The sequence below is a fragment of the Wolffia australiana genome, chromosome 17 (genome assembly GCF_029677425.1).
Source record: "Wolffia australiana isolate 7733 chromosome 17, ASM2967742v1".
In the NCBI taxonomy this organism is placed as follows: domain Eukaryota; kingdom Viridiplantae; phylum Streptophyta; class Magnoliopsida; order Alismatales; family Araceae; genus Wolffia; species Wolffia australiana.
Window position 1 is genome coordinate 7,761,471 of NC_135851.1, and position 26,519 is coordinate 7,787,989.

A 26,519-nucleotide genomic window follows, 5' to 3' on the forward strand; every position below is an offset into this window, starting at 1 on the left:
GTCTCTCCCTCTCCCTCTCCCTATCCCTCTCTTTATTCTTCTTTCCTTCACGCACTTCCTCACGCTCTCCCTCTCCCTCTTCTTCTGTCTTCCACTCATTCTCTCACTCTCACCGTCACTCTCATTCTCTCTGTCTTCCTCCCTCTCACTCACTCTCACCCTCTCCCTCTTCTTCTCTCTTTCACTCACTCTCTCCCTCTCCCTCTCCCTCTCCCTCTCCCTCTCCCTATCCCTCTCCCTTTCCCTATTTTCTTTCCTTCACACACTTCCTCACGCTCTCCCTCTCCCTCTTCTTCTTTCTTCCACTCACTCTCTCCCTCCTGATGGTGCACACCATCAAGGATCGTCAACGATGCCGTTCGCGCCACCGCCACTGTCATTGAAGGCTGGGTGAAAGAAATGCTTGATTATCATCATTTCTTGTTGTGTTTTGTGTTTTGTTCGTGTTCATCGCACCATTTTCGTCGCTACACGACGCGTCTCTACACCAGTCATTGTTGTCGTGGGGAGGGATCCTTAGCCAACTCGGAACCCCTCCCTTGTGCTCTTTTATTTCTTTCATTTTCTTTGTTTTAATTTCCCTTCTACTTTTTAATGAGGGAGCCCAATTTATAAGGGCCCCCTTAATGGACCTCGTCTTCCCTTTTGTTGATCCATTTAGGGGGCCCAAACCTCTCCCCTATATAAAGGAAGAGGGGGGCGCCCTAAAAATCAGACCAGGAAGAAGGAAAAATTGTTTGAAGTCTATCTTGGTCTCACCTTTAGAAAATACAAAAAAAAGGTGAAAATGAAGGAAAAAAGAAAGAGAAAGAGGAGAGAGAGAATGGGCGGAACGGAACGAGAACGTGTTCACGCCCGTTCCGTCCTGCCCGCGTGCCCATTCAAGGGCTCCGTTTGGAGCCCTAGGCGGTCGCCGCTATGGGCGCGCCGCCACCGGGGCTGCCAAGAGTGACGGGCGCCACCAAAAGCAGCGCCCACGCCGCCTGAGGCGGGCGCCCCCGCAAGCAGCGGGCGCCGCTGCGACCAGCGAGCGGCGCCCCCAGCCGCGGGCGCCGCCCCCAACCGAGGGCGGCGCTAGAAGCGGCGCCTACGCTGCCAGAGGCAGGCGCCCCTACCAGCAGCGGGCACCGCCGCAGCCATCGGACCGGCCGCAATCGCCGAAGCGGCCACAGCCGCCCCAGCTGACTGCAGGCGGTGGATGCTGCTGCAGCTACCGGAGCAGCCGCAGCCACAGGGCGGCTGCAACCGTTGACGCCGGACGCCGCCACCGGGCAAGTCGTTGCCCTACGCCGCCACCTCACTGGGCGCCGCCACTGGACACCTCCACCGTGCCCTGTGCCCCCACCGATCATCTCCGAGCCAGGGCGCCCTTCCTCACCGCCCCAAAGAGGTCGTCACCCCGAGCGCAAGATGTCCCTAACGACTCTTCCGCCGACCTTTACGAAGAGCTCCAGTGTTACTTTGCCTGTCGAGCCACTGTGATCTCTCTGGCAACTCTCCACCCCACCCGCTCTGAATCGCCGCTGACCGTTGACGACACTGCACTACGAGCCACCACCGACAAGGTATGCCGTCCTCTCCCATCGCTCGTTTATTTACCTCTTGCAGTATATCCTCGTCTTGACTCCACCACACTCGGGCTAGGTAGGTGAGAGAGGATGAATTGAGAGAACTACGATCAACTGAGTGTCTTACCGGTACGGACGAGTACGTCCGTTATGTGCGAGCCCTACGGATAGATTCTGTTCGGCCGTAGACGCCTTCATCGCTCTGACGAGGTTCGAGAGGCCACCATCGCTACACCCGGCGACCCCGTCCAAGCTTGGAGGTCTGTGTCTCCCTCGAGTCGGAGCTGGCACGTATGACACGTAGGACGCATCTCATCACGTCGTAGTTACATAACCCGTTAGGGTTTCATCCGTCGGACGACGACACCTTCGAAATTCAATATGATCATCTCCTTATCGGCATCGAGCCATCATACTCGGTGTCGACCAGACGACGCCTTGAGACGATGTCCAACATCACACCCTCTCCCTCTTCTTCACCAATTCTCTATCTCTCACTCTCTCCATCACTCTCATTCTCTGTCTTCCTCTCTCTCACTCACTCTCTCCCTCTCCCTCTTCTTTTCTCTTTCACTCACTCTCTCCCCTCTCCCTCTTCTTTTCTCTTTCACTCACTCTCTCCCTCTCCCTCTCCTTCTTTGCCAAGAAAGAAACAGAGCCTCCAAGGCATTCCATCCAATTACATGGAAGATAGATCAGTAGATACATTATTCAAAATCTGAGAAGATGATGATTTGTTTTTGACTTAGATATTTGTTTTTGAACATATCTTTGACCGCAAATATGTCAACGGCAAACTGTTACAAAGTGTAGCAATTGAAGAGATAGAGATTAAAAATTACAAAAATTAAGAAAAAATATCTAAATATATATCATTATTGAAATCTAATCATTCCACCCTCTAACTAAAATCTAGAAAAATATCAAAGTACACAAATTTTCATATTAGTCATTTTAATGAAATTAATTCTCAAAAAACTATTAAATCCATTAATTCCTTTCTTTTAATACCAAAATGAATTCAGATAAGTCACCAAAATGAATTCAAATGAATTACCAAAATAAAAATGAATTCAGTATAATCCCCCCTTCTAAATAAATTACAAAATGAATTCTTTAAAATAATCCAAATTTTTTTCTTAAATCTAAGTTACAACAATGACATAAACCCCTGACCTATCAGGTACCATTAAACTATAAATGCCATTATCACTAGATTCAATGACCGTCAGATTTGTACCGATAGAATTTCTACTGAAGATGGTGTGTTGTGAATTAGTATAACATATAATAAATTAGAATATTTTTAGTATAATATACTTTGGTAGATGCAAAACAATTTTTTTCAATTTTGTGCAATTTACGAATAATTATATGCAATTTTTGACTCTACGTGTGAATTATGTTCTCTTCGTGTGAATTTTGTTCGTTTTGTGCGAATTTTTTCGTTTGTGTGAATTTGTTCGTTTATGCGAATTTTTTCGGTTGTGTGAATTTGTTCGGTTTGTGCGAATTTGTTCGGTTAGTGCGAATTTGTTCAGTTTGTGCGAATTTTTTCGTTTGTGCGAATTTGTTCAGTTTGTGAGAATTTGTGCGATTTGTGTGAATTTGTGCGATTCATGCGAATTTGTGTGAATTTGTGCGAATTATGCGAATTGTTTGAACACTGTTCTAATTTTCGCACATAAAAATAACAGCACAATGAATAGACCCATGAGTGGTTCATTTGTGGGAATTTTTTGTTCCTTTTAAACGAACAGAACATAATGACCATGTCTAATTGTCAAGAGAATTTAAAAAATGAAAGAGAAGAAGGGCTTTCCCACTGTCATCAATCTCCTGGATCATGACAGAAAATGAGGATATATTGTCAGTCTTCTTGCACTTACTTTGTCATCTTCATCTCCACATGATCTATTTATTAAAATCCACCCATTCACATCAATTCATCTCCATCTACGAATTCACATCCATATATCTCATAACATCTATGTATGTCATCTATCCATCTGTCCTCGTCATTTTTTGCACCGACTTGACCCTTTGATTATATACATTCATTACTCCATCAGTTTATTTTTAATTATGATCATCTTCATCTTATCATATTCCTAATCAATAAATATGTTCTCTCAACTCCTAATCACCAGATAAATGCGTTCTAAACCCAAATATTTATTCCCGTGGAGACAATGTCCTAAACCTTGCTTATCACTAATGAGTCAAGGTTTAAAATTGTATTAATGAACTCAAATAGATGACAAATAGTTGGTTCAAATATGAGTTCATCAGTATGCACTTAAAAATCCATGACCTTAATCTGCATTAAATGCTTCAAATGTCAGAAAAGTGGTGTGACAATGTGTCATAACAACATTGGCCGAAGGGGAACTATGCAGCACATGGCGAGATGTCCCAAGGCCACACATTTAATAATATTGTAATTTATTATTTTTGTATTATTGTGTAAGGACAAGGGTCAACAATCTTTCTAGGATATCGAGGGTATGAAATGGTCTAACTGCTGAAGTGAAGCGATAGTAGTGTTGACAAAGAAGAAGAGATTTTTTAATCAAATAAATGGCCAATATTTCTCCAAATTCAGACCTTGAGATATGAAAATCCAGAAGTTTGATCGAGCTGTAATTTGTGATTGATAACATTTCTCAATGAACCACTTATGCTCCTAAATTTGTGTCTTACAAAATGTTGACAACTTATATGTGTCCTAATTGACTTTGAATCTTCCTTTACTTTCTTTGTGAAAGAACTAAAAGATAAGTTCTTTTAGAAAGAACCAGACACCTGACTTTATAAGCCGTTGTGCCTTTTTGGATTAATTTTAAACCTCTAAAAAACCTGGGGGCCTAAGGTAATTTTTCTTTATTTACATTTTATCATCTTCATCAACACTATCTACGTTTAATCCATTGCTATTTTTAATCACATGACATTTTTATCATCTTCATCACTTATGACACCGTTCATATCACCTCATTTCATCAGGGCACCATTCCTAGACCTACATATAGGTTTACATTCATTTTTAGCCTTAGATATGTATATCTCTATCAACCTTATTATCACATCATCATCACTTCATTTCATCATCCATCTCTCCCATTTTGTCTCTGTAATCAGTATCCTTCATATTAACCATATCTGTTAAATATTAATTATCACCTTCTCACCTCACCGGTACAGTAGTCTCACTACCTTATATTGTTTAAGTATCCCATATCAGCTCCCAAATCACCATTTAATGGGTGTTAACTTCCTAATCACCTTTCCCTGTGGAGATGCTCCTTATTCACCATTAATTAGGCATAATTTCTTTCTGTAAATATAATAAAATTTATTCATTAAAGTCAAAAACAATGACAATGTAAACTAAAATCTATTTTTTTATTTTCTCAAGGACTAAGATGACCTAACAATGGACTCATGTTATCATCATCAATGATAAGTTATAGCAGCTCTAATATACGCAATCACTGCAAGTGTTAAATTTATGGTGTAGCTAACCAAAATGTGGGGCTTAATCATTGGGTGTGTTGGAATAAAGTAAATGTGTAAGATGCTTTCCTTGGCATTTGCCTAGTTTAAAGTAATTTACTCTGATGGGAACACAAGTAATTTCCCCATGGTTGCATCAATCTACATCTCATAGGTGAAAACTGCTTGGCTGACCAAAAAGCACTAAAACAGAGTGCTTATTATAGACACTATTAGACATTTATGTGCAATCTTTACAAATGCCCAAGTATACAAAAATGCCTTTACAACCCAATGATGTCAGTGCATTTTCATCCCTCAAATGTGACGTGGTACATAGAAAGGTATTGAGTCTCTTCAACAGAGCTAATGAACAATATTTTAGTAATGGGTCATCAAATACCTCAAATTTAGATTATAAATTTCGAGTTGGATGGCTCATCAAATACTGTACTTTAATGAAATGGCCATTAAATATGACCATTAAAGGCTTGAACCACGATACATATCTGCCACATTTTATATTATGAGTGCTCCTGTTACGTGAGGCATTATGAATTGTCACTATACATATCTGCAATAGAAATTATGTTGAATACTATTTCTACCAAGTCATAAGTGCATTAATAATTAAGACAATGATATCTTCCCTTTCAACAAGAAAATTCCAGCACATCGATGGGATCTCAACCATCAACTCAAACATCAATAATGTGCTCTTGCCATGCGCCATTCTCTACCATCCAAACATCTATTATGACCGATATCTTCCCAACATCAGCTAAATCTCCCCATTTATCAATCCAAACAACCTCTTCATCCACAGCTTGATGACACATGCATTAGGAGGATACAAATTAGTTTGTGTGCCATACCACAAAGTTTCCTACACTATATCCAAATTAACCCAATGTCATGCAAGCCAATGCAGCAAAACAGGATGTGACAGGCAGTGTGTAAAAGGCCCATGCTCATAGTCACTATGACATGCTGGTTTACGGTAACTCTATGTTCCAGCATCACATTATTAAGTTGTAGAGAACAGTCCAAACTATGACAATATTTCTAGATTCACTTTACTTTACCCGCTTGCTTTCCATTATAATTGCCATTACAGAAATATGGCTCAGTCCTAAGGGCCATGAGGACTTGATGTCATATTCGCCTTCCTCGAGTATCTCAATAGGAATACCATTTGAGTGTAACACATACACTTTTTATTCCGGAGTGAAGCATTCTCCAATAGGCGGCTCTCGTGTGTACTAAGTCTTCCTCCACCGCCGACTAAATTTTGTCGTAGCCAAGCCTAACCAAACCCTCAACGCCATTGAAACTTTGACGTTATAGGTGTGGACAGTGAGAGAATTAAGAAATAAATCATGGATTATGGGAATGAGGTGACAACAACACCTGCCATCACATCATCTACAAGTTCATCAATATGGAATACTTGTGTTGATGTATATGATGAACAATTCCAATGATCCACCAGAAAAATGGTAGTAAAACTATCTACTTGATGCCTCACTATGACAACCTTGATGCCTCAATATGGAATACTCTTACTACAACAGAGCTCACACTCATGTAATAAATCCATGATATTTATTTATAGGGAATTGTTTGACTCATCTTCTTGACACCAAAATGTCTGTAGTTGCCCCCATTCTAATTCATCATTTATATGTTCATCTGTTCAAGGAAAAGTGCTCCGCCGTCTATATGACAACTCATAGCATGAAGAATAAACTCATTAAATAATTAGGAACATTGTCCATCATGAGCTACATGATGTGTGTGAATAATGACATCTACCATAATATATCGAATAAATCCAAAACCACATGGAGCTAGGAACGAGCATTATGAAATAAAAAGACTTTACTTAATGTCATCAGAGCACGAATCATTCTTCTGAATGAAGAAAATTACATATCATCACTAATTTCTTGACTTGGCAATATTTTTTCCCAACATAATGAGAGAATGATGATGGTGTGTATTATTTAACAATCTAAATATTTTTCAAACAAGAATATAAGAATCTGAGAGCTTAACTAATATGCAAATGGATGAACAGATTCCTCCGAATAGGAATACAAGATCGATTTCTCCATATCTTCAATAATTATTTTGAGGAAGATCAGGATCAACCAAGTAACAGAAATGCCATCATTATTTTTAAATCATACCTGATTATATAACTAATTCGAATCTACAGCAGATCATCATTCCAGTCAGTCCTTGAAGCTCTTGCTCAACCCTAGTGGAAATAAGCCACGGACTAGGAAATCATGGCTCCATAGTTAAATCACACCAAATGATAAACATCTCTTCCACGAGTTTTGTTCTGCAGCATATCCCATTTTAACATTTCCCATACTTCATTCCCTTCAAATGAATGAAATTTGAAAGAATTTAACATTTCACAGGATCAGATGTTCTAAAGTGTTCTGAATTTCACCTCAAATCCCTTAAATGATAGAGCCAGTATAAAATGTGCGAAAACAAATCCAAAAATCTATAAGTTCAGAGATTGTCATCTAAGGAAAAATTTGGAAAATTAAATGAAGAGCTTTTACTTGATATAATATCTGGCGCTTCCCATGTTTTGGTTTTGACCTCACAAAACAATAAATTGGGTGGCATATCATAATTAAGCCTTACACGTCCTCTAAGTAAATTTCCCTCCTTTATTCTCATGTTGCACCAGAATTGTATACCATCCTATCATTAAAATAACATCAAACATCATTGGTTCTTCTATCCTCTAGCTGATCCCAAATCTGTGTCTTAAAAAAAACTACTATATTGACATCAAGATGATCCCACTCTTCATGTTGTCTTAATGGTCTAAAAGAGAATTTAAATAAAATAAATTGGATTTACACGCAGTTTGAGGGTCTTTGTAGGTGTCATAATAACTATTACCCACAGAAAAATAATGATGGTAGGACCCAAAATTCAGTGGTTGAGCACATCTAAAATCATAAGACAGAAAACAATGGGGCCAGACAGAAGCAGATAGTAACCAACTGAACCCCACATCGGGACACTAGAATGGGGTGCTAAGCTGGATTGCAAATAGCATCAGGTTCATAGTGACCATCATATTCATGAATGGTTATTCTATCAATACATATAGAGGGGTGATCAGAGTGGCAGATGGTAAGCTTGTGGGAGATATCAATTAAGATCACGGCCTTGTAGATCATCGTCCGACTTCCAAACAACATCTCTAAGGCGGGTAGCTAGGGTCTTGTAGAACTGGAACACAATCCCATCAAAACTTGTCAGAATTGCCTTTTTTCATCTATCCATGAATTAACAATCTAGGTCTCTTTCCTTTTATCCAGATATCTCTCCATCAATCCATCCTTCAATCTCCCTACTTATCTCCATATCTAGTTGTATACACCCATCCTCAAGACCGTGTAATAATATTTCCATCTATCTCTCTAGCATCCTATCAATACATCTGTCAGTCTTTCCATACATCAATCTCCCTACTTGTCTCCATATCTAGTTGTATCAACCCATCCTCAACACCAATAGTTTTATTTCCATCTATCTCTATAGCGTCCAATCAATAGATCTGTCAGTCTTTCCATCCATCAATATCCCTACTTATATCCATATCTACTCGGATATGCTCATCCACGCCTCCATAAAATACAATATCCATCTATCTCTAGCTTCCGATCAATCCATCCGTCAGTCTTTCCATCCATGAATCGCCCTTTTTATCTCCATAACTAGTTGGATGTACTCATCCATGCCACCATACAACCATTCATTTATACATCCATCCATCCACCTATCAGCCAAGATGATGGAAAAAGGGAAACTTGCAAGAACAAGAGGCCAGATTAGTGTCCTATCAATAAATCCATCCACCTATCAGATTAGCATCCATCCATCTATCTCTCTAGCGTCCTATCAATAAATCTGTCAGTCTTTCGATCCATCAATCTCCCTACTTATCTCCATATCTAGTTGGATGTACTCATTCTCAACAACATAAACTAATATTTCCATCTATCTCTCTAGCATCCTATCAATAAATCTTTCAGTCTTTCCATCCATGAATCTCCCTACTTATCTCCATATCTAGTTGGATATACTCATCCATGCCACCATACAACCATTCATCTATCATCCCTCCATCCACCTATCAGCCGAGATGATGGAAAAAAGGAAACTTGCAAGAACAAGCGGCCAGATTAGGATGGGCACCTTGTGAAACTCCAGGGTGTCGCCCTTTGCCTTCCTCACCTCAACCATATGGATGGAAGGAGCCACCTGGAACACCTACATTAACCCTATAAATCAGTCGATTACCCTAAAAGTCAAACAACGTATCTATTTACCCCTATAAATTACCTCCGTCGAAATGTTCAGATTCCCCTTCCTCCCAGCCTTAACGTTTTCCAATCTCATCTAACAAAATTTACCAATAAAATAATTAGTGGCTGCATGATTAAATATTATTGAAGTATTTTTGGAAGAGATCAAGGGATCACCTTGTAGTTTTTTTTCCTGATGTCAAATCCAAGAGGCTTTGCAGCTTCTTCTATCTTGTGGATAATCTCATTTGGCGGATACTGTGACGTGAAGCGCGTATTCCGTTTGAATTCCTGGATTATCAAGAAATAATAATTGTCAAGCACTTTCCGTTCCAAACTTAATATTTCCACATAAATTAAGAAAGGACCTCTCAAACCTGCTCCGGATCAAACAAGTTTTCGAGATTGAGACCTTTGGACATTGAAATTAGGTCAAAGGCATTCATGGTCGCTGGCTGTTGCTCTCTCATTTCTTGAACGTGGTGCTCCTGCTCAATTGATTTCAACAAAATATTAAAAGAACTTTTGCAGAAGGTTGAAGCCTCTTTTCTTAGACTGACCTCTGAGTCTTGAAAAGCAGCATCAATGTCATCCACATTACCCTCGCAATTTTCTTCAAATTTGGTCTGCCTGAAGTCTCTAATGAACCATTCATCCTCCAGTATCTCCGGGATAGTAATCCTCTGTAATTAAAATTAGATTGAAGTTGAATTTACTGTGAATTTGTTTATACAACCTCCATATATTAAGAAATTGATGCAGTAAAGGATTGTGACTACAGTCAGAGGATTCGGATCGAGAATTCTGGTAATTAGCTTTCTTGCGCCAAAGGATAACCATGGAGGGGAAGTGAACTCAGCAGCAGAGATCTGCACAAGTCACCCAAAGAAACATCAAAAGAATGGGAAAAAATCATAAAAGACAACTTTTTTGGTAATTAGCGCTCACTCTTTTATTGAGGATCATTATATTAGGATCATCAAAAGGTAAGTACCCTGCGAGTAGTACGAATAGGATCACACCACATGACCACAAATCAGCTGTTGCACCATCATATCCCCTGTCATTGAGGACCTGCCGGAGAGAAATCGTGGAAGTAAAATTCCCCCTTAATAAATGGTCATAATACATTCGTGATGGATTTACTAAATGAGGGTCAGTTGGCGGAAGGTAAGACCTCAGGAGCAACATAATTTGGGGTGCCACACGAGGTGTGGAATAGACCATCATCCTGGAACCAGACAAAGATAATTTAAATAATAAAAAAATAAATAAATAACATAAACATTTGAAGAAGGATAAGGGCAAGTTCTCATCGGAGGATACTGATACGATATCAGGTGGTTATTATGCCAAAGTCGGCCTGGTGTCAAGGGCCTTCTATCAGCCCAAGGAGGCCAAGACCTGCGACTCTCAACTAGTATAAATAATGGGAAACAAGGCTTCACTGGACAGCCAATTATCACCCGTGAACTTTCTCTCCTTTATTGTATCTGTACCTCTCTCCACCTCTCACTCTTACTCTATTGGTTTTTATCGCCTTCTGCTGTCACCAAGTTGCCTTGTGGACAACGCACTTCAGAGAGATCATCAGTGATTCTCTATCTCTCTCCCTTTTCCATCTTGTTTATAGATCAGATTGAACCTCTACTTCGTTGAATGTAAAGATTTGATACAAATTCCTGTTACATTTGTTATTGTAGGCCTTATGTTCCAAGATGGAATCAGAAATAAAGGAGATTCAAAATTCAAGAAATGAAGAAAAAACTTAATTACCAAGAAAATAATACCTGAAACGTCCTAATTTTTTTTACATTAGAAGTTTATTTTGATAAAAAGATAATATAAAGAAACTCATGAAACTGTGAATTTGAACCGCTATCATTACCCTGACTTGTTGTGAGAGGGCACTCAATCCAAAATCAGAAACCTTCAAGTTTCCACAGGAACCAAGCAGCAGATTCTCTGGCTATCAACACAGATGACGGAAATGATCAACGATTAGCAAAAAAAGAGGTAATTGGGAAAAACACATTCAAAAAATGAATAGAACCTTCAAGTCTCGGTGGTAAACACCTCGGCTGTGGCAATAGTCAACAGCATTAATAAGTTGTTGAAAATACATTCGGGCTTCTCCCTCCCTCATCCGACCATGGTTGACCTCAGACATCAAGAGAAAAGAAATAAGTAAACTATGTAATTTAATGATTTACAAACTTGATCAAATGGGCGTTAATGACAGCGCTTTGGCAGAAATTAAAAGGTTATATATTTGTCGTCCTCAAGGGATGTGGTGCTTACTATTTTGTCAAACAATTCTCCACCGGTGACAAATTCCATAACGATGAAGATTCTGGTTTTGCTTCCCATTACCTGAAGACTGGAAGTGAGAGGAAAAAAAGAAAGAAAAATAGAAAATATTTTCTCAAGTATTACCAAACCTCATGCAGCCGAACAACATTTGGATGCTTTATCAGCTTCATAGTTGCAATCTCCCGCTTAATCTGTTGTATTTGGATCCAAGAAGTTGAGTCAATGATTTAACAAATTAAATATAAAACTATTATGTGTGACTAAAATATATTTAAGGGATTGATTAGGGTTCTTAATCAAACCTGCTCAACCATTTTATGCTTAAGAATTCTCTCTTTGTCGAGAATTTTGATAGCGACAGCCTCCCCAGTCTCCATATTTTTTGCAAATTTGACTTTTGCAAATGTTCCTTCGCCGATTGTTCTACCAAGCTCATACTTGCCCACTTTGTGCTTCACTTTTGAGATACTCATCTTCTAATGAATTGTCAAAAATGCAAAGCAACCTTCAAAAGTGTTCCTATCCACACATGAAACTAAAGTTTTAAACTCAAGTGGGAAATCAGATAACGATATTTATAAACCAAGAACAGAAATTGCCCAACTTTTTTACAGTAAGGGAAAAACTCAAACTAATTTCGAATTACAGAAGAAAGAAAAGGTCTTATGCCTCATTTGATTAACAAATAAAGGGAAAATTTCCTTTTCGATTGGCATTGATAAGTTCTAAGAGATTATGAGGCACGCACCGAATGAAAAGAAAAAGAACCAGATGGAAAATAAGCCATGGTTTAGACGGTTGAAAATTGGATCAACTAATCCCGTCGGCCAACATAAATGACAATCATCGACTAATATGAGGTTCTCTGATATCCAGTCAGTCATGAATGAAAGGAAGATCACTTCACAGATATTGTAAAATGATCCTCTCAAGAATAAGTCTACAATTAGAAATAAAACTGCGAATTCCCATAAACGAGAAAAAATGAGACCGATAGCGGCCGGTGAGATTCAATGTGTACTCAGAAAACTGCCTTCAAGTGATCTTCTGCTGACGGACTATGTTTCAGCTTGAAGATGATCGGAAAGATGAACTAAGCCTTTTCATGCATTCCGAAATGAACGAAAATCGACGAAGAGCATCCAAAGAACAAATGAAAAGCTCAACCACCACAGAATCTGAAAGAGATGACAAAGATCCCAATAATCAAAGCAATAATTGACGATCGAATCTCATTAAAGAAAAATACTGTAGCACATGACGATTGAGACATGATTGAATCGCTGAGGCTCGCCTTATTGATCAGAGAAAGATCGGACAAAAGTAATATAAAATAACAAAAGTATAAGGGAGATTTCACCTTAATAATCAATAAATCCTGGGATGCTCAGAATCTTGGAGAAGAATAAGATATTCCATGAGATCTTTGGAATAAAGAAAACTCCACAGACGGATTGAAGATAGAGAGAGATCAAAATATTCGCATCGAATCAAGTCAAGAAAATCGTCATCATCAGTTCTGGAATGAACGGCTGTCTATACACGTATCTTCTAGGGTTCGTTATGTCCTATACTATTATATATAATAAATATGTAATTTTCTGTTACTCAAGAAAATGAATATTCTTATTATTAAATCTGAAAATACTTTTTTTTTTCAAAATTCCTTTCTCTCTCTAGCTCTATTTTACCTCCATCCCTTGAGGTGATGTCATCATTGACATCATCCCTGACATTTGTTGTGATGGGGACCATCTAGCACTGAAAAGCAGTCTCAGCCAGTGTGTGGAGCGTGGGCTGAAGGAGAGTCTCGGCCTTCACGTAGTCAGCCTAGTCGACGGCCCCGAAAGGTTGACATTATCCTGGTTCGTGCATTTATGGTTTCTTTTCATTGTAGGCCTTGTATGTGAGCCATATGTGTCTTCAGGCCGACGTGTTTGGGCCCAAGTATGGGGCTCTCCATCTAGGGGGGGCACTTAGGACCTTCTCGTGTGGGCCTTATCTTTTTTTTCAAAGGGGAAGGCCCATATTTTTTTTCAAAGAAAATAATAATAATTTGTTTTTATTATATATAATTTTTTAGTTTTCCACTTATTTATGGTAATGCAATCACAAATTTGAAATCCTGGCAAACCCTACCTTGCCGCCTTCGCCATCGGTCACTGCCGCTGCCTGCACCCGCCGTTGTCGCTGCTGCTATGCCCACTGCCACAGCACCACTTTTCGCCGTCAAGGTCAGCCAATGCCGCCCGCCACAGCCCGCCTGCAGTCAGCACGCCTCCCATGGCCATCCTGCCCGTGGCCGGCCCTCGTAGTTGCGGCTGCTTAGCCCGCGGCTACCGCCCGCAGCCGCAAGCCGCGCCACCTACCGTGCTACCCGTGGTTGCTGCCCACGCTCATCTGCGTCGCTGCCGCCTCGCGCTCCTGCCATCGTCGCCCAGCGCTCGCTTGTGCCGCTCCAGCCCCTGCACACGCCTATGAAGCCTTTGCGTTGTTGTCCCACCGCACTACCTCTGCGTCGTTGCGCCGCCACTGCACCTCTGCACTACATCTACGCCGTCACGTTGCTTTCGCGCTGTCGCACTGCCTTTGCGTCGTCGTGTCATCTCCATGTCATCGTGCCATCTCCACATTGTCGCACCGCCGGGTCACACCCGCCACGCTTCGGCACCATAGCACCACCTTCACACCGCCATGCCACCTCTACGTCGTTGCACCGCCTGCACACCAACACGCCGTATCAAGTGCACTCTAATACCCCGGTCATTATTTGCGTCGTCGCCAATAGCTTGGCCCGCCATCTGCGCTGTTGTCACATGCCCCCCACATCCTTGACGGGTCACCTGCCAGCTCTCGTTATCGTTGGCACGGACAATAAGTTCGTGACCAAACCGGTATGCCCTACATCTCTCCCCATTTATGCATTGATTATTTCCTTCAATACTTCCCATGTGCATCTCTATCACTGGGGTTAGGAGAGGTCTAGATAGGATTAGCGCTCTATCGAGCCGTCCTTGGTTGAACCTGACGATGGTGTGCGCACTAGCATCAGTAGCCGTGTTCACACCATCGGTCTTCAACCCGACATCAGGTTCATTGGGAGCCTAAGGGCATACCCAAGACCCTCTTACAGTGGCTTATTGGTTGCCAGTATCTTTGACGCCAAGTTTATAACTTCTCGTTGACTTTTTTGCACGCCCATACACATCATCATCCATGACGGAGGCGAAAACGGGAGTTTAAATTCGTCGTTATATTGTTTTTGCTTCAATCAAATATTTTTTATGAGTAATTTTATTGAGAATTGTATAGTGTAAAGTAAGGTCGTCTCCACAGGGACTGGCCTCGAGGGATGAATTCGATAATGGAGTTGTGAGTTATTAATATTAAAAATAATAGAGATAGTAAGTATAAGAAGAAATGTAAGTAATCAATAAGTAGATAGAAAATAATAGGTCGATAAGAGAAGTAGAGGAGAGACAATATCAGATATTATATGAATATATTTTTTATAGATACTAAGAATAATACAAAAGTAAGATATTAGAGACTAGAGTTAAGGATTTAAGGATGGTATGCATATAGTTAGACAAAAGGTAGATAAGTATTTAATAAGAGTAAGTAGTTTAATAAGAGGATAGAAGAAAGAAGAGAAGTTAGATAAATGTATTAAGAGAGGATAAAAGGGGTTAGAGAAGTATTTATATATACTATAAGAAGAGAGTATTAAGTAATTATCTAACTATAGTAAGAGTGTAGATAAGTACAGGGAAATAAAGGAGTAGCGGAGTAATACTACTAAGTAAGAGGTAATTATATTAATATAAGATCACCAATACTTATAGAATACTAATATAGGTGAAATATTTATTCTAGGATTAATATAGGTACTTTTAGGTATTTTTTTTGTTTTAATATTTTGTATGTATTTTTATAGTTCTTTAAGGGAACTAAGGGGTCGATTTAGTCAAACACCTTAGAGGCGTTCGACCAAATGCCCAAAAGGGGGTTGAAATCTGAGTGAGAGGTATGGTATTTAATTAAAAGTAATTTTTTAATGTATGTTATATAGGTTTTATAAAATAATTGGGTCTAAATCTGAGTGAGATGTATGGTATTTAATTAAAAGTAATTTTTTATGTATGTTATATAGGTTTTATAAAATAATTGGGTAGAAGAGGCTGTTCTATCGAACACCTCTTGGGTGTGTGACAGAATGCCCGATAGAAGTTGGGTACGATAGGTGTTGTGTTTTTTTTAATTGTCACAAGGTTGATAAAATAGAACTTAGGCAAATTGAAAAATAATCATTGAACACATGAGTGTTCGATGAAATCCTAAAACGAATCCACAGTGCAAAATTTTAAGAAAACTCCATATCTAACCAGGTTTCTCAATAAAAATATATATATATATAAGTGGGTAGGCGGAGACTTACCGGATTTCTGCTGCTGCTTGTGATCACCGACGGCTCCTGACCCCACTCCGGCTGTGTCGTCCTTCAAGTAAGTACTTCGAACTCCCTCTTCTTCAATCACTCTCTTCACGTTCTCCCTTAAGATCGCGACACTGTCACTGTCGTCGACTGAGAGAATCGAGAGAGAGGGATGGAGAAAATGAGAAGACTCATGATGTTTCATCCATTGGAGATTGCTACGGCTTATGATCTCGCTTCAGCAAGTCTTCTTCCAGGTAATCCTTCTTGGTTTCTCTCAACTTCTATCACTCTCTCCACATTCTCCCTTCAGGTTGCGGTATTGTCACTGCCGTCGACCGAGAGAATTGAGAAATAATGAAAGGAAAAAGGAAGATCTTCCCCTTTGTCATTCTTTTATTTCAAAATTCATATTCGAGTTTGGTGAAGAAAGATGATGAATTGGGGGCCTTAGTGTCCCCTTTAATGGCTATGGAGGGATCTCCCAGGGCGTTCAATGGAGGGGAACGACCATGGGAGTTCTCCCTAGCCATTGGATCACTTCTCAGCCCCCCCTCGCCACACGAAAACAGCCTCCGGCAATGGCGTGTATGGGATGATGGCTGGGCAGCGTAGAGGACGATATTGCCCCCGCCACCGTTGGATATGTTCCTCAAATGGGTCAACGACTGCGATTAAATTGCAGCCGTGGACCCAAATTAAATTGGTGCTCCCGTCGCCACATATGTTGGCCTCGTCAACTGCCCCATCCGCATATCTTTTCTTCTGATTTGCACGTCGCGGTCCCCCATCCGCGTCACCCTCACCAACCAATCAGGGACTTGGAGATAAAAAGAAAAGAAATTAAAAAAATGGGATAGATCTCATCGTCAGATCTTATTTAAGAAGATCGGATGGTCAAGATCATATCTGTCTACTTAAAATAGCCCGAAAGACACGAGTTTTGGGCTGGTTTGGCTCGAAGCCCAGGCTCAATTGTTCTTGTTTTCTTAAGATCGCGGCCCATTGGGCCACGATCACAATCTTGCTCATCGGCCCGGCCCAATGCGGGCAAAATAGATTGTGGAATTCTGAATCCCGTATAGAAATTTTCTCAAAACAGTTGCACTATATAAATTTTGACAACTCTTCTTTATTGAATTAAAATACGATACCTCTCTTGTGTACCGCGGACTTACAATCTCTCTGTGGGCCTGAATGGGCTTTTTTGCATTTTCTGTGTGTGGCTCGATGGACTTGCCAGCCGGGCGCTGCCCCTTGTCAGATGCAGGTGGCTTGAGCGCCTGCGCTCATTTGCCTGCGGCTAGCTTGAGGGCTGATGCGCCTGGTCGGCTCCTAGATGGACCTGGCCCAATAAAAACATATTTTTGTTCTTTTATTATTTAAGTTTATTTCCTGCAAATGGGATAGATAACAAACTAAGTGGAACATTAGAATTAACAATTTCTTAAATATATTTTATTAAGAGTTTCTCAAAAGTGTTTTAAAAAGTTAAAATGATAGTAAAATGCATTTTTTATCACTTACTCTATTTAGTGCATTGATAACATGCAAATTATTGTAGAAATATCATGCATCATCATAAATATCTGCATCTACATATCCACATTCACATGTTATCATGCTTTAAACTGATTAAAATTGACTTTACTTGTGATTTTTCAAGATTTTATGGAATTTTTACAGATTTATTTGACTTTAGATTCATGCAGAAATTAATTTTGGAAGGAAAATAATACTAATTTGTAATTACTAATAGTGTTCCCTAACTTTTCTAGCCTTTGTTCCACATTTTGTCACATTTTCTAACACTAGATTTGTAGACAGATTCATTCCTTCACGTGGACGGCAAGATGAGCTGGCGCCAATTGGAGGAGAGGGAAAATGAAGAATTCAAATGTCCATGATTCAAGAAAAGTGAAACCTTGATATCTCACGATCCCACTGTCAGATCGGATTGAAATTTGGAGGTAGTTTTGTCTTTTCCTGCTCTTTCAATCTATAGGAGGGATTTCTAAAATAATGTCTGGAGGGGTGGGGGGAACCACTTCGAACTTGCCTCAACCCTAGTTTGCCAGGAAGGACATAGAAAGCTTTTAGAGTCAAATTTTTATGCAGCTTTTGAGTTAATCTGGTGAGTTTCTTCTTCTCCTCTTGTTCTTCTTCTTCTTTGTTGCCAAAACGCCAAACATGGGCAAAATAGTCATGCTCTAGGTGTAGTTATTGAGGGGAGAGCATCGCCCTAGGTCAAGAGTGCAATCTAAAATAAAAACAAATTAGATATGTCATCTACCATTTCTAGAATCTCATGTAGATTGAATCTATTAGTAACTATATCTTGTTTAGCACTTAAATTCAGTTTCCCTTCAAGATCTTGACTCCCTCAAGGGAGATCAATATCAAGAAGGGGTAGGATTTCTTTCCATCCATTTCTTCAGTTAGGTATTGATCCTTTCAAAAGCCCTAAACACTGCAATCATTCTCATCAGCCATTCAATGATCTGAATCTTCAAGAGAAGTTTCAAATTGCTTCATCCCCTTCTCTCATTTTGGTCATCTCTCTATTTATTAGGAATCCCATTAGTTCATATGATTTTTGGCTCTTAGAAAAATAAAATAAGTTCAGATTTTAAGGATAGTTGCCTCCCTGTGGATCGAACCCTTTCTCATTCTATATTTTCTATATTTTGAAAAAGGGAATTTTACAAATTTATTGCGTAAGGTTAAATCCAAACAACACAATTAAAATTGCATTTAATCACACTATTGCTAGGCTAATCTTGCATGAAATGAAAAATTCATAAAAATTGATGAAAAATACACTTGAAATGATCCCAAAATGAATCTAAAATGTGTATAATTACATGCCACATTTTGGGTCGATCAATACACCTACATTACATTTGCAAATTGACACTAGAACAGTCGACGGTCTCAATATGTCATTCCGCATCGTGTTGTTTCGTTAACTGTTCCACCTGTTTTCGTTAGTAGTCATCTTAAGTGATTTTAGGAGCGAGTCGAACTTTAGGAGTGAGGAAAATGAATAAGAATGCTAAGTATCCAGTGAAGATGAAGATTTAGATGCGAGACACTTAAGAGCGCAAGCAAATGAGGAGAAGACAGAAGAAAAGCCAGTCATTAAGTTAAATAATTCAACTTTTTATTGTAGGATGAGGGCCGATACAATTCGACAAAGCTAATGGATGATAACTATCTATCTGATTTTATGACAAGGGGAGTGAATCTAAGCTTATGAAAACACTAACAAGTCTAAGTTATGGGCACCTGGCAGCTGTAGGGTTAGCAGTGGCATTAGGCCAAGGCAAAAATTGTCCGTTGCATGGATTCCAAAAAAATGAATCTAAAAATATAACATGTGATCAATCCTTTTGTTTGTCACCATCATCGATATCGATTGTTCTGTCACCATTGGCATTGCTAATATGGGATAAAGGTTATCTACATTAGATAAATTTATGATATACATCTTAAAATTATCCCAGACTTAAAGGTTCACGGAATAAATGTTCTTTATGTTTTACTCTAGTTTATTAAAAATTATTGTTTTGGATAAAGACCAATCACTAGTCTCAAAAAAATTCTAACTATTTAAAATAGCATGGATCTTTCTCTTTAAAAAGCAAAAAATTCACCAAGCTAAGTAAGTTTTATATATATATTTAAAGGTTTTATTTTGATATGATCCTGTGAGATAAATAATACACCAATGTAGTCGTTATTATATCCATAGAAACATTGGACATTTAATTTATTATTTTAAAACCGTTATCTTCATATTTTTGTCACTAATAGTTAACTGTTCCTCTCTTTTTACTATTTTTTTGTGTGATGGGCAAAGGGAAAAATTATGTCCAATGCTTCTTAGGCTAATAATTATATATTCATTTGAGTGTATCTATATACAACATATACCTGATAAGATAAAGCATACGTCAAGTAAGTAAATTTATGGTACGTTGATGGAGAAGAGTTCTTTTTGGATAATGCCTTGAAAGTGGTGACAACAAATTTATGGGTTGGAATATTTTTTGTAATCCTTTGCTCTGAACAATTAGGATTATATGATAAGGGATAACTATGATTAGGGGGAAACTATTAATGAATCTCACTTGTTGACTTTCCCATTACCCGTATATGAGGTACAGCTCAGATAGGTAGTGTCTTGAATTTCCATCCATATGAAATTTTCCTTGCTAGAGCATGATGTGCCCATATCTGGAGTCTTTTGTTGTTTCATGACAGGTGTTAGCCAATTAGGAAATATTCTAATGGATATATTATATTTTAACAAACTCATACAACATTTCACTCCAATCATCTAATTCATAAGATAAATACGTTAATAATTCCTAAACTTGGATCCTTTCTCCCAAGATCACACATTTTTCTATGCAAGAAAAGGATGAGCAAAAGAAGAACACTTCAAAACACTTAAACCAGTTTGAACAACCAACATTCTTGAGAGCATTTTTCTGCAGTCTTGCTGCTACGAGAGAACTTCCAGAATGATGTAGAGAGAAAGAGAGAGGAAGATAATATTTATACATTGGTCATGATGTAAAATGCCCTTCTATTTTTTTCTTATTTTTTCTCATTGTCATTCCTTGCTCTTTTCCCATTGGTTGAATTTGAATTTCTATAAATCCATTTGAAATTCATGTTCCTCAATAAAAGGGAAGTTATAGATGATTGTGGACGGATCCAGTATGGAGCTCCTTTGAAGCTCAAAACTGAAGTTGCTCCAATTTGGCCCAATAACCAAAATAAATAGCTCTAATCACATGGGACGCTCTACCACCATTAAATAATATCCATGTTGGATTAATAGTTTTCCTTCTTGAAGGACATGAGGTGGGATCGTGCCCCTTTATTTTGTTGCGCACATGGTGGCTGTTGGATCGGGTAGACTTCATCCACCAGATTGCCTAAATGAAGCACCACCAGAATCTAGACGTGACCCTCATATATAGTTCCGGATTGTTTCGGACATGGACGATGGACGGGACGGGACGAATTTTGTCCTGTCCGACGTCCAGAGTAAGTTCAAGGACAAAGGAGGGGATGGTTTTTTGTCCAACGATAAAAAACTGTCCCGTCCAGTCATACCGGAAAAGTTTTTCGTCCCGCCAGTCCTCCCGAGATGAATTTTTGTCCCGAAATTTGCCCTGGAAGAAAAAACCCATTTAATATCTTTAATATATTGATATAGATTTTTTCAAGTTTTTTAGGGAATTGCTGAGAAGATAGAACGCAAAGGGACATATGTACAATTATTTCAGAGTGCGTCCATTTGCACGCACGTAAAAATACAGGGAATTATTTCAGATGCAAATAGTCATTGCGAGGCCACGTGACAACATCTCAGCCATCGGATGTGAATCCAGCGGATTTCCGTCCATATTCGTCTGTCCATCGTTCGAGACCTCCAGACGGATGGTTTTTTCGTCCCACGGGACAAAAACCATCCCGTTCAGTGGTCTCTAAGATGAGTTTTCGTCCCAAAATTTGTCCCCGCACTATAGCCTCATATCAAATAGTTCATAAGAGCCCAAATTTTCTCCCTCTCTTCTCTCCCTTTTTTCTTTTCCCACATGTTTCTATCCCACCCAGATTAGATGACATCAGTACGATGACGTACTCCCTCTCTTGTATCTTTCTCCTCTCTCCCTTCTCCCCTTTAAGGGCGTGGCATGGTAGCATTCTAGATGTCATGCCCCCTTCGAAGGATAATAGGATGGCAATAAAAGATTTCGATTTCTTTAAACATGCACTTCATTTCATTTGAAGTTATCTACATTTTTCCTCCAAAGCACTTTGTTCTTCAACCCTAAGCTTGGTGGATGATGCTCGGCACTTCCTAACCCCTTCTACAATGCAAAATCTCCCAGATTAGGGTAGATCAAACCCATGAAGCATAGATTTTGATGGATAAATGCGGTGCTTGAACCGGAAGCTTCAACAGTGGAATTTTCAATCAGAAGCCTAATCCCACATCAATAGGATCAATTATTTGCCATATTCAGGTTAGTAACACATTGTGTCATCAAATCAATGCTTATTTAGGTTTCGTTTAAGTGTTTTTTGTAGATAATTAGTGTTTATAAGTAAATTTATTTTTCTGTTTTTAAGCTGTATATAATAAGTAGTATATTCAGATATAAATATCCAATATGGAATTGGCCACATTGGCTATTTATTGAAAAATTGATGTATTATCAAACTAAATATTTGCGTAATGACACATGATATATTTATCTATATGTCATACAAACCTCAAGTCCTTATTTGAACACATGATCTGATCTTGAACCCATTAACTGACAATTGAATTGACATAAATCACTTTATACATTCATCAAAACATGTAATTAAGTATACCCCTAAAATGCTCTAATAATTAATTTTCAAAAGTACTTAAATTAGGTAATGCTCTCCTCAGATTTAAAAATGTACATGAGACTTTTGTTGATGAGATTATGAAAGGTACTCAATGCATAATAATTGTATAATTTTATATTTCTAGCTTATTCAGATCCATTTTCACCACAAAATATGGAATTCTTGATGAAACTAGATTTCAAAGTTTTAATCAAGATTAAGCGACAAATTTTGGAACATATATTATCTCTCTTGAATGTGTAATTAGGTAGTTGGCATGAATAAATAATCGCCTTCTCTGATGTAGTTTGTCTATATACTGCTCAATTGGATCTTCATCCAATTTAAATGCATCACGGAATCATAAAAAACATCAACATGATTGGTACACTTCAAGAATGAGGAGAATATAAAGGAAGAAAAATTGGACAATTTCAACTACTGTGGATTGTTGCATGCCCAGGAGGCAACCGCTTACAGTACTATGGGCGATCAAGTTAGAACATCACTACTTTATTCAAGGATTTGCCTTTCTATGATCCATGATTTGAAAATCATAGATATGAAAGATGTCATAGATATGCAGAAGATGCAGTAGTCACAGAGTAGGTTAGAGAGAGGATGTAAGTCCAGCTACAAGTGCAAATCTGCATAAATTTGAATGACGGAGAAGATGTCTAGTTTACCCAAAGAAATAGACATTCTGATGAAGGAAAAAATAACCAGAAACATGACAATGAGATAGGAAGCTACAAGAAAGAGATCAAAGACAAAAATGTCGTAAAAATCCAAAGGGATTAATCGTACCCAGAAAAGAATTTATTGAATGGGAGTCAAATGACACCGGCCTCCTCTTTACAATTTGTTCCAAAATTAGTTCCACCGAAGAGCAAATGAGGCGATTTTCTTCACTAAAAAGACACCCACTTCAACCAGCAGTTCTAACTTACCTTCCAACTACATCTCAGTCATAATTACCAGCCTATCCCATACTTCCATTACATTTGGAATATTAATGACAAAATGGGAATCTACATCATACAAAATGCAAAGGACTCACTCGTACCCAGAGAGTAATTTATATAATTGGAGCTGTAAACCACCGGCCTCCTCTTCACAAAGTCAGTTCTACAATACAGAATAAAAAGGCCAGCTTTTCCACTAAAAAATTCACCCAATTCAACCAGCTGTTCTAATTTTCCCTTTCCACTAAGAAACCCCGTACTTCTCCTGCATCCGGGCAATTTCCTCCTCCTTTTTCTTCTGATCCACCTTCTTGCTCATCTTGGCTTGCTGGTAGTAAAGCACAATAAGATACCTGTTGGCGACGTTGAACCCAGAAAGATGATCAACAGCCGTCTTGGCGTCGTAAATATCTTCGTAAACCACGAACGCCGTCCCGCGGGTGTCTTTGTTGGTGCCGATGCGAATCTGCCGAATTGCGCCGTATTTGCCGAAGATATCGTACATCTCCTCGCTCGAGATGTTGAACGGCAGATTTCTGACGTAGAGCACGCGGTTCACCTCGGGTGGCAGCCGCGCGTTGGCCTTTCTGAGGCTGATCGTCGCCATTGACGAGCAAATCGAGCGATCGCAAGAGCAGAGAGATCGCCTTCGAGAGCTAGGGCTTGAAAGAGGGGAAAACAGGAAGAAAAGGATAATAAAATTTGGGGAAAAGGGAGGTATTTATAGTAAAGTTGATAATGGGCCGAAAGAAGGCCCATGTTTGTGGATGACGATATTGCGACGCTACTGTCATGGGTGTGAGTAGGGTAGAGGATGTCACGTTCCGGACGTGACGGAACGGATGACGACATCACCGTCACCGGTGGCGTGAATAGAACCCTACTTGAACGGAGGGGTATATCTCCAATTATTTATACGCGGTGTCGGTTTGCGCGCGCAAAAAAACAGGGACTTTTGCGCAAAATGCCAGGAAATTGAAATGGACACGTCACATGGCAAACTCTCAGCCGTCGGAAAGATTAAAAATAATGATTTTTATATGTTTTTTCTGTCCATTTAAACTTTTCAAAAAATTCTGTCACAGCCGTCATGCGTGACGGCCGTTGCGTCACGTCATGTGTCCTAGGCACCCCGTCACTGTCACATCCCCATCACGACCACTTCGTCATCCGTCACCGTCACCGTGATGGACCCCTAAAACCGTCACCGTCACCATCACCGTCACCGTCACCGTCACGACCACTTCGTCATCCATCACTGTCATCGTCATGGACCCCTAAAACCGTCACTACACCGTCATGTCATCCGTCACGTTTCATTCACGATGATGCGTGAAGTGACGGATGACGCAGGCCGATCCCTAGACTAGGGTTTGATTGTCCCGATTCGATCTAGGTTTTTAGCAAAGACCTAAACATTACCTAAACTTCGGTCCGGTTCTAGTCCATTCTTGTTCGTTCCCGATCCAGTCTGGACTGGTCCCAGTCTGGTCAGGTTGACCAGTCAATGTCAAAGTCAAAGTAAAAAATTAATGTTCTTAGTAATGTTAAAAATACTCTAGATCAAGCGGGTGCCAACAAAAGGTCAAATTTATGGCGTCTACGCTGAGCTCAAGTTGGATTTGATATTTTTAGAATTTTATATAAAATATTAAATAAATATCAAGTAATATATTTCCTGTTTTGGTCTGGTTTGACCCTCGGACCTAAACCTGTTTGACAAAGTGGTTAACCCTCAAATGAAGGACCTACGGTCCTGGTTTGTCTCTTCATTCGACGTCCTGTCATGGACAAATGACAGCAATGACGAGAGATAGAGAGCGAGATTAAGAGGGACAGACTTCGAGAGAGGTAGAGACTCAGAGAGGGAGAGAGACTAAAAGAGAATGAAATATAAGAGAGACTAAAGAGAGGAATAGATAAGAGAGAGAGATATACTTGGTGAGAGATAGAAACTTAGAGAGGGATGGACTAAAAGAGAGGGAGAGATAAGTGATAGAGACTAAAGAGAGAGTTATAAGAGAAAGAGAAACTAAAATAGAGGGAGAGATAAGAAAGAGCTATACTTGGAGAGAGAGAAACTAAAAGAGAGGGAGAGATAAGAGAGAGATATACTTGGAGCGGGAGAGATAAGAGAGATATATGCTTAGAGAGATAAACTAAAAGAGAGGGAGAAATAAGAGTTAGATATACTTGGAGAGAGAGAGAGAGACTAAGAGAGAGGGAGAGATATACTCGGAGAGAGAGAGAGAGAGACTAAGAGAGAGGGAGAGATATACTCGGAGAGAGAGAGAGAGACTAAGAGAGAGGGAGAGATATACTTGGAGAGAGAGAGAGGCTAAAAGAGAGGGAGAGATATACTTGGAGAGAGAGAGAGGCTAAAAGAGAGGGAGAGATATACTTGGAGAGAGATGGACTAAGAGAGAGAGAGAGATAAGAGAGAGATTAAAATAGAGAGAGAGAGAGAGACTCAGAGAGAGGGAGAGAAAAGAGTGGAAACTTAGTAAGAGGGAGAGAGAAGCGAGGAGACTAAGAGAGAGGGAGAGAGAAGAGAGGAGACTTAGTGAGAGGGAGGGATAAGCGAGTAGACTAAGAGAGAGGGAGAGAGAAGAGAGGAGACTTAGTGAGAGGGGGAGATAAGCGAGTAGACTAAGAGAGAGGGAGAGAGAAGAGAGGAGACTTAGCCAGAGGGAGAGAGAAGCAAGTAGACCTAGTGTGAGGGAGAGAAAAGAGAGAGAGACACTAATATGAGGGAGAGAGAAGAGAGAGAGACACTAAGAGAGAGGGAGAGAGAAGAGAGAGAGACATCAAGAGAGAGGGAGAGAGAAGAGAGAGAGAGGAGACTTAGCGAGAGGGAGAGAGAAGCGAGTAGACCTAGTTTGGGGGAGAGAGAAGAGAGAGAGAGACACTAAGAGTGAGGGAGAGAGATGAGAGGAAACTTAGTGTGAGGGAGAGAGAAGAGAGAGAGACACTAAGAGAGAGGGAGAGAGATGAG

General features: G+C 39.6%; 2 protein-coding genes and 1 long non-coding RNA gene across 8 annotated transcripts; 1 reads left to right on the top strand and 2 right to left on the bottom strand.

The window, feature by feature from the left end:
- Window positions 1-7,056: 7,056 nt before the first annotated feature.
- LOC144714235 (CBL-interacting protein kinase 32-like) lies at window positions 7,057-13,269 on the bottom strand. 5 transcript variants are annotated; one of them, XM_078588931.1, is made up of 15 exons: window positions 13,083-13,269; window positions 12,025-12,241; window positions 11,851-11,913; window positions 11,711-11,782; window positions 11,463-11,579; window positions 11,298-11,378; window positions 10,587-10,640; window positions 10,358-10,483; window positions 10,189-10,278; window positions 9,970-10,092; window positions 9,787-9,897; window positions 9,587-9,700; window positions 9,447-9,503; window positions 9,300-9,374; window positions 7,057-7,454 (listed from the first exon to the last, which is right to left on the bottom strand). In XM_078588931.1, the coding sequence occupies exons 2-15, from the start codon at window positions 12,193-12,195 to the stop codon at window positions 7,431-7,433; spliced, it is 1,278 nt and encodes a 425-aa protein (XP_078445057.1). In that variant the 5' UTR covers window positions 12,196-12,241; window positions 13,083-13,269; the 3' UTR covers window positions 7,057-7,430. The 5 variants fall into 5 exon arrangements, with proteins under 5 accessions (XP_078445057.1, XP_078445056.1, XP_078445055.1 ...); XM_078588930.1 differs by lacking the exon at window positions 7,057-7,454 and adding an exon at window positions 7,904-8,330 and having other exon boundaries at window positions 11,463-11,570; XM_078588929.1 differs by lacking the exon at window positions 7,057-7,454 and adding an exon at window positions 7,904-8,330.
- Window positions 13,270-16,272: 3,003 nt separating this feature from the next.
- LOC144714236 (uncharacterized) lies at window positions 16,273-18,303 on the top strand. Of its 2 annotated transcripts, none has more exons than XR_013584289.1 (2): window positions 16,273-16,414; window positions 17,981-18,303. It is a non-coding gene; the product is annotated as an uncharacterized LOC144714236 (long non-coding RNA). The 2 variants fall into 2 exon arrangements; XR_013584288.1 differs by having other exon boundaries at window positions 16,276-16,414; window positions 17,985-18,303.
- A 5,312-nt stretch (window positions 18,304-23,615) lies between these two features.
- On the bottom strand, window positions 23,616-24,212 carry LOC144714524 (RNA-binding (RRM/RBD/RNP motifs) family protein). The gene has a single exon (XM_078589276.1). It carries the CDS (start codon window positions 24,129-24,131, stop codon window positions 23,769-23,771), a length of 363 nt encoding a protein of 120 aa, XP_078445402.1. The 5' UTR covers window positions 24,132-24,212; the 3' UTR covers window positions 23,616-23,768.
- Between the last annotated feature and the right edge of the window lie 2,307 nt (window positions 24,213-26,519).

Coding starts and splice junctions, on each gene's coding strand:
- LOC144714524 (XM_078589276.1), bottom strand. CDS start 24,131: ATGGCGACGATCAGCCTCAGAAAGGCCAACGCGCGGCTGCCACCCGAG.
- LOC144714235 (XM_078588929.1), bottom strand. CDS start 12,195: ATGAGTATCTCAAAAGTGAAGCACAAAGTGGGCAAGTATGAGCTTGGT. Junction 9,898..9,969: donor CTGCTTTTCAAGACTCAGAG/GTCAGTCTAAGA, acceptor TCAATTGAGCAG/GAGCACCACGTTCAAGAAAT. Junction 9,375..9,446: donor ATCTGAACATTTCGACGGAG/GTAATTTATAGG, acceptor GGGTTAATGTAG/GTGTTCCAGGTGGCTCCTTC.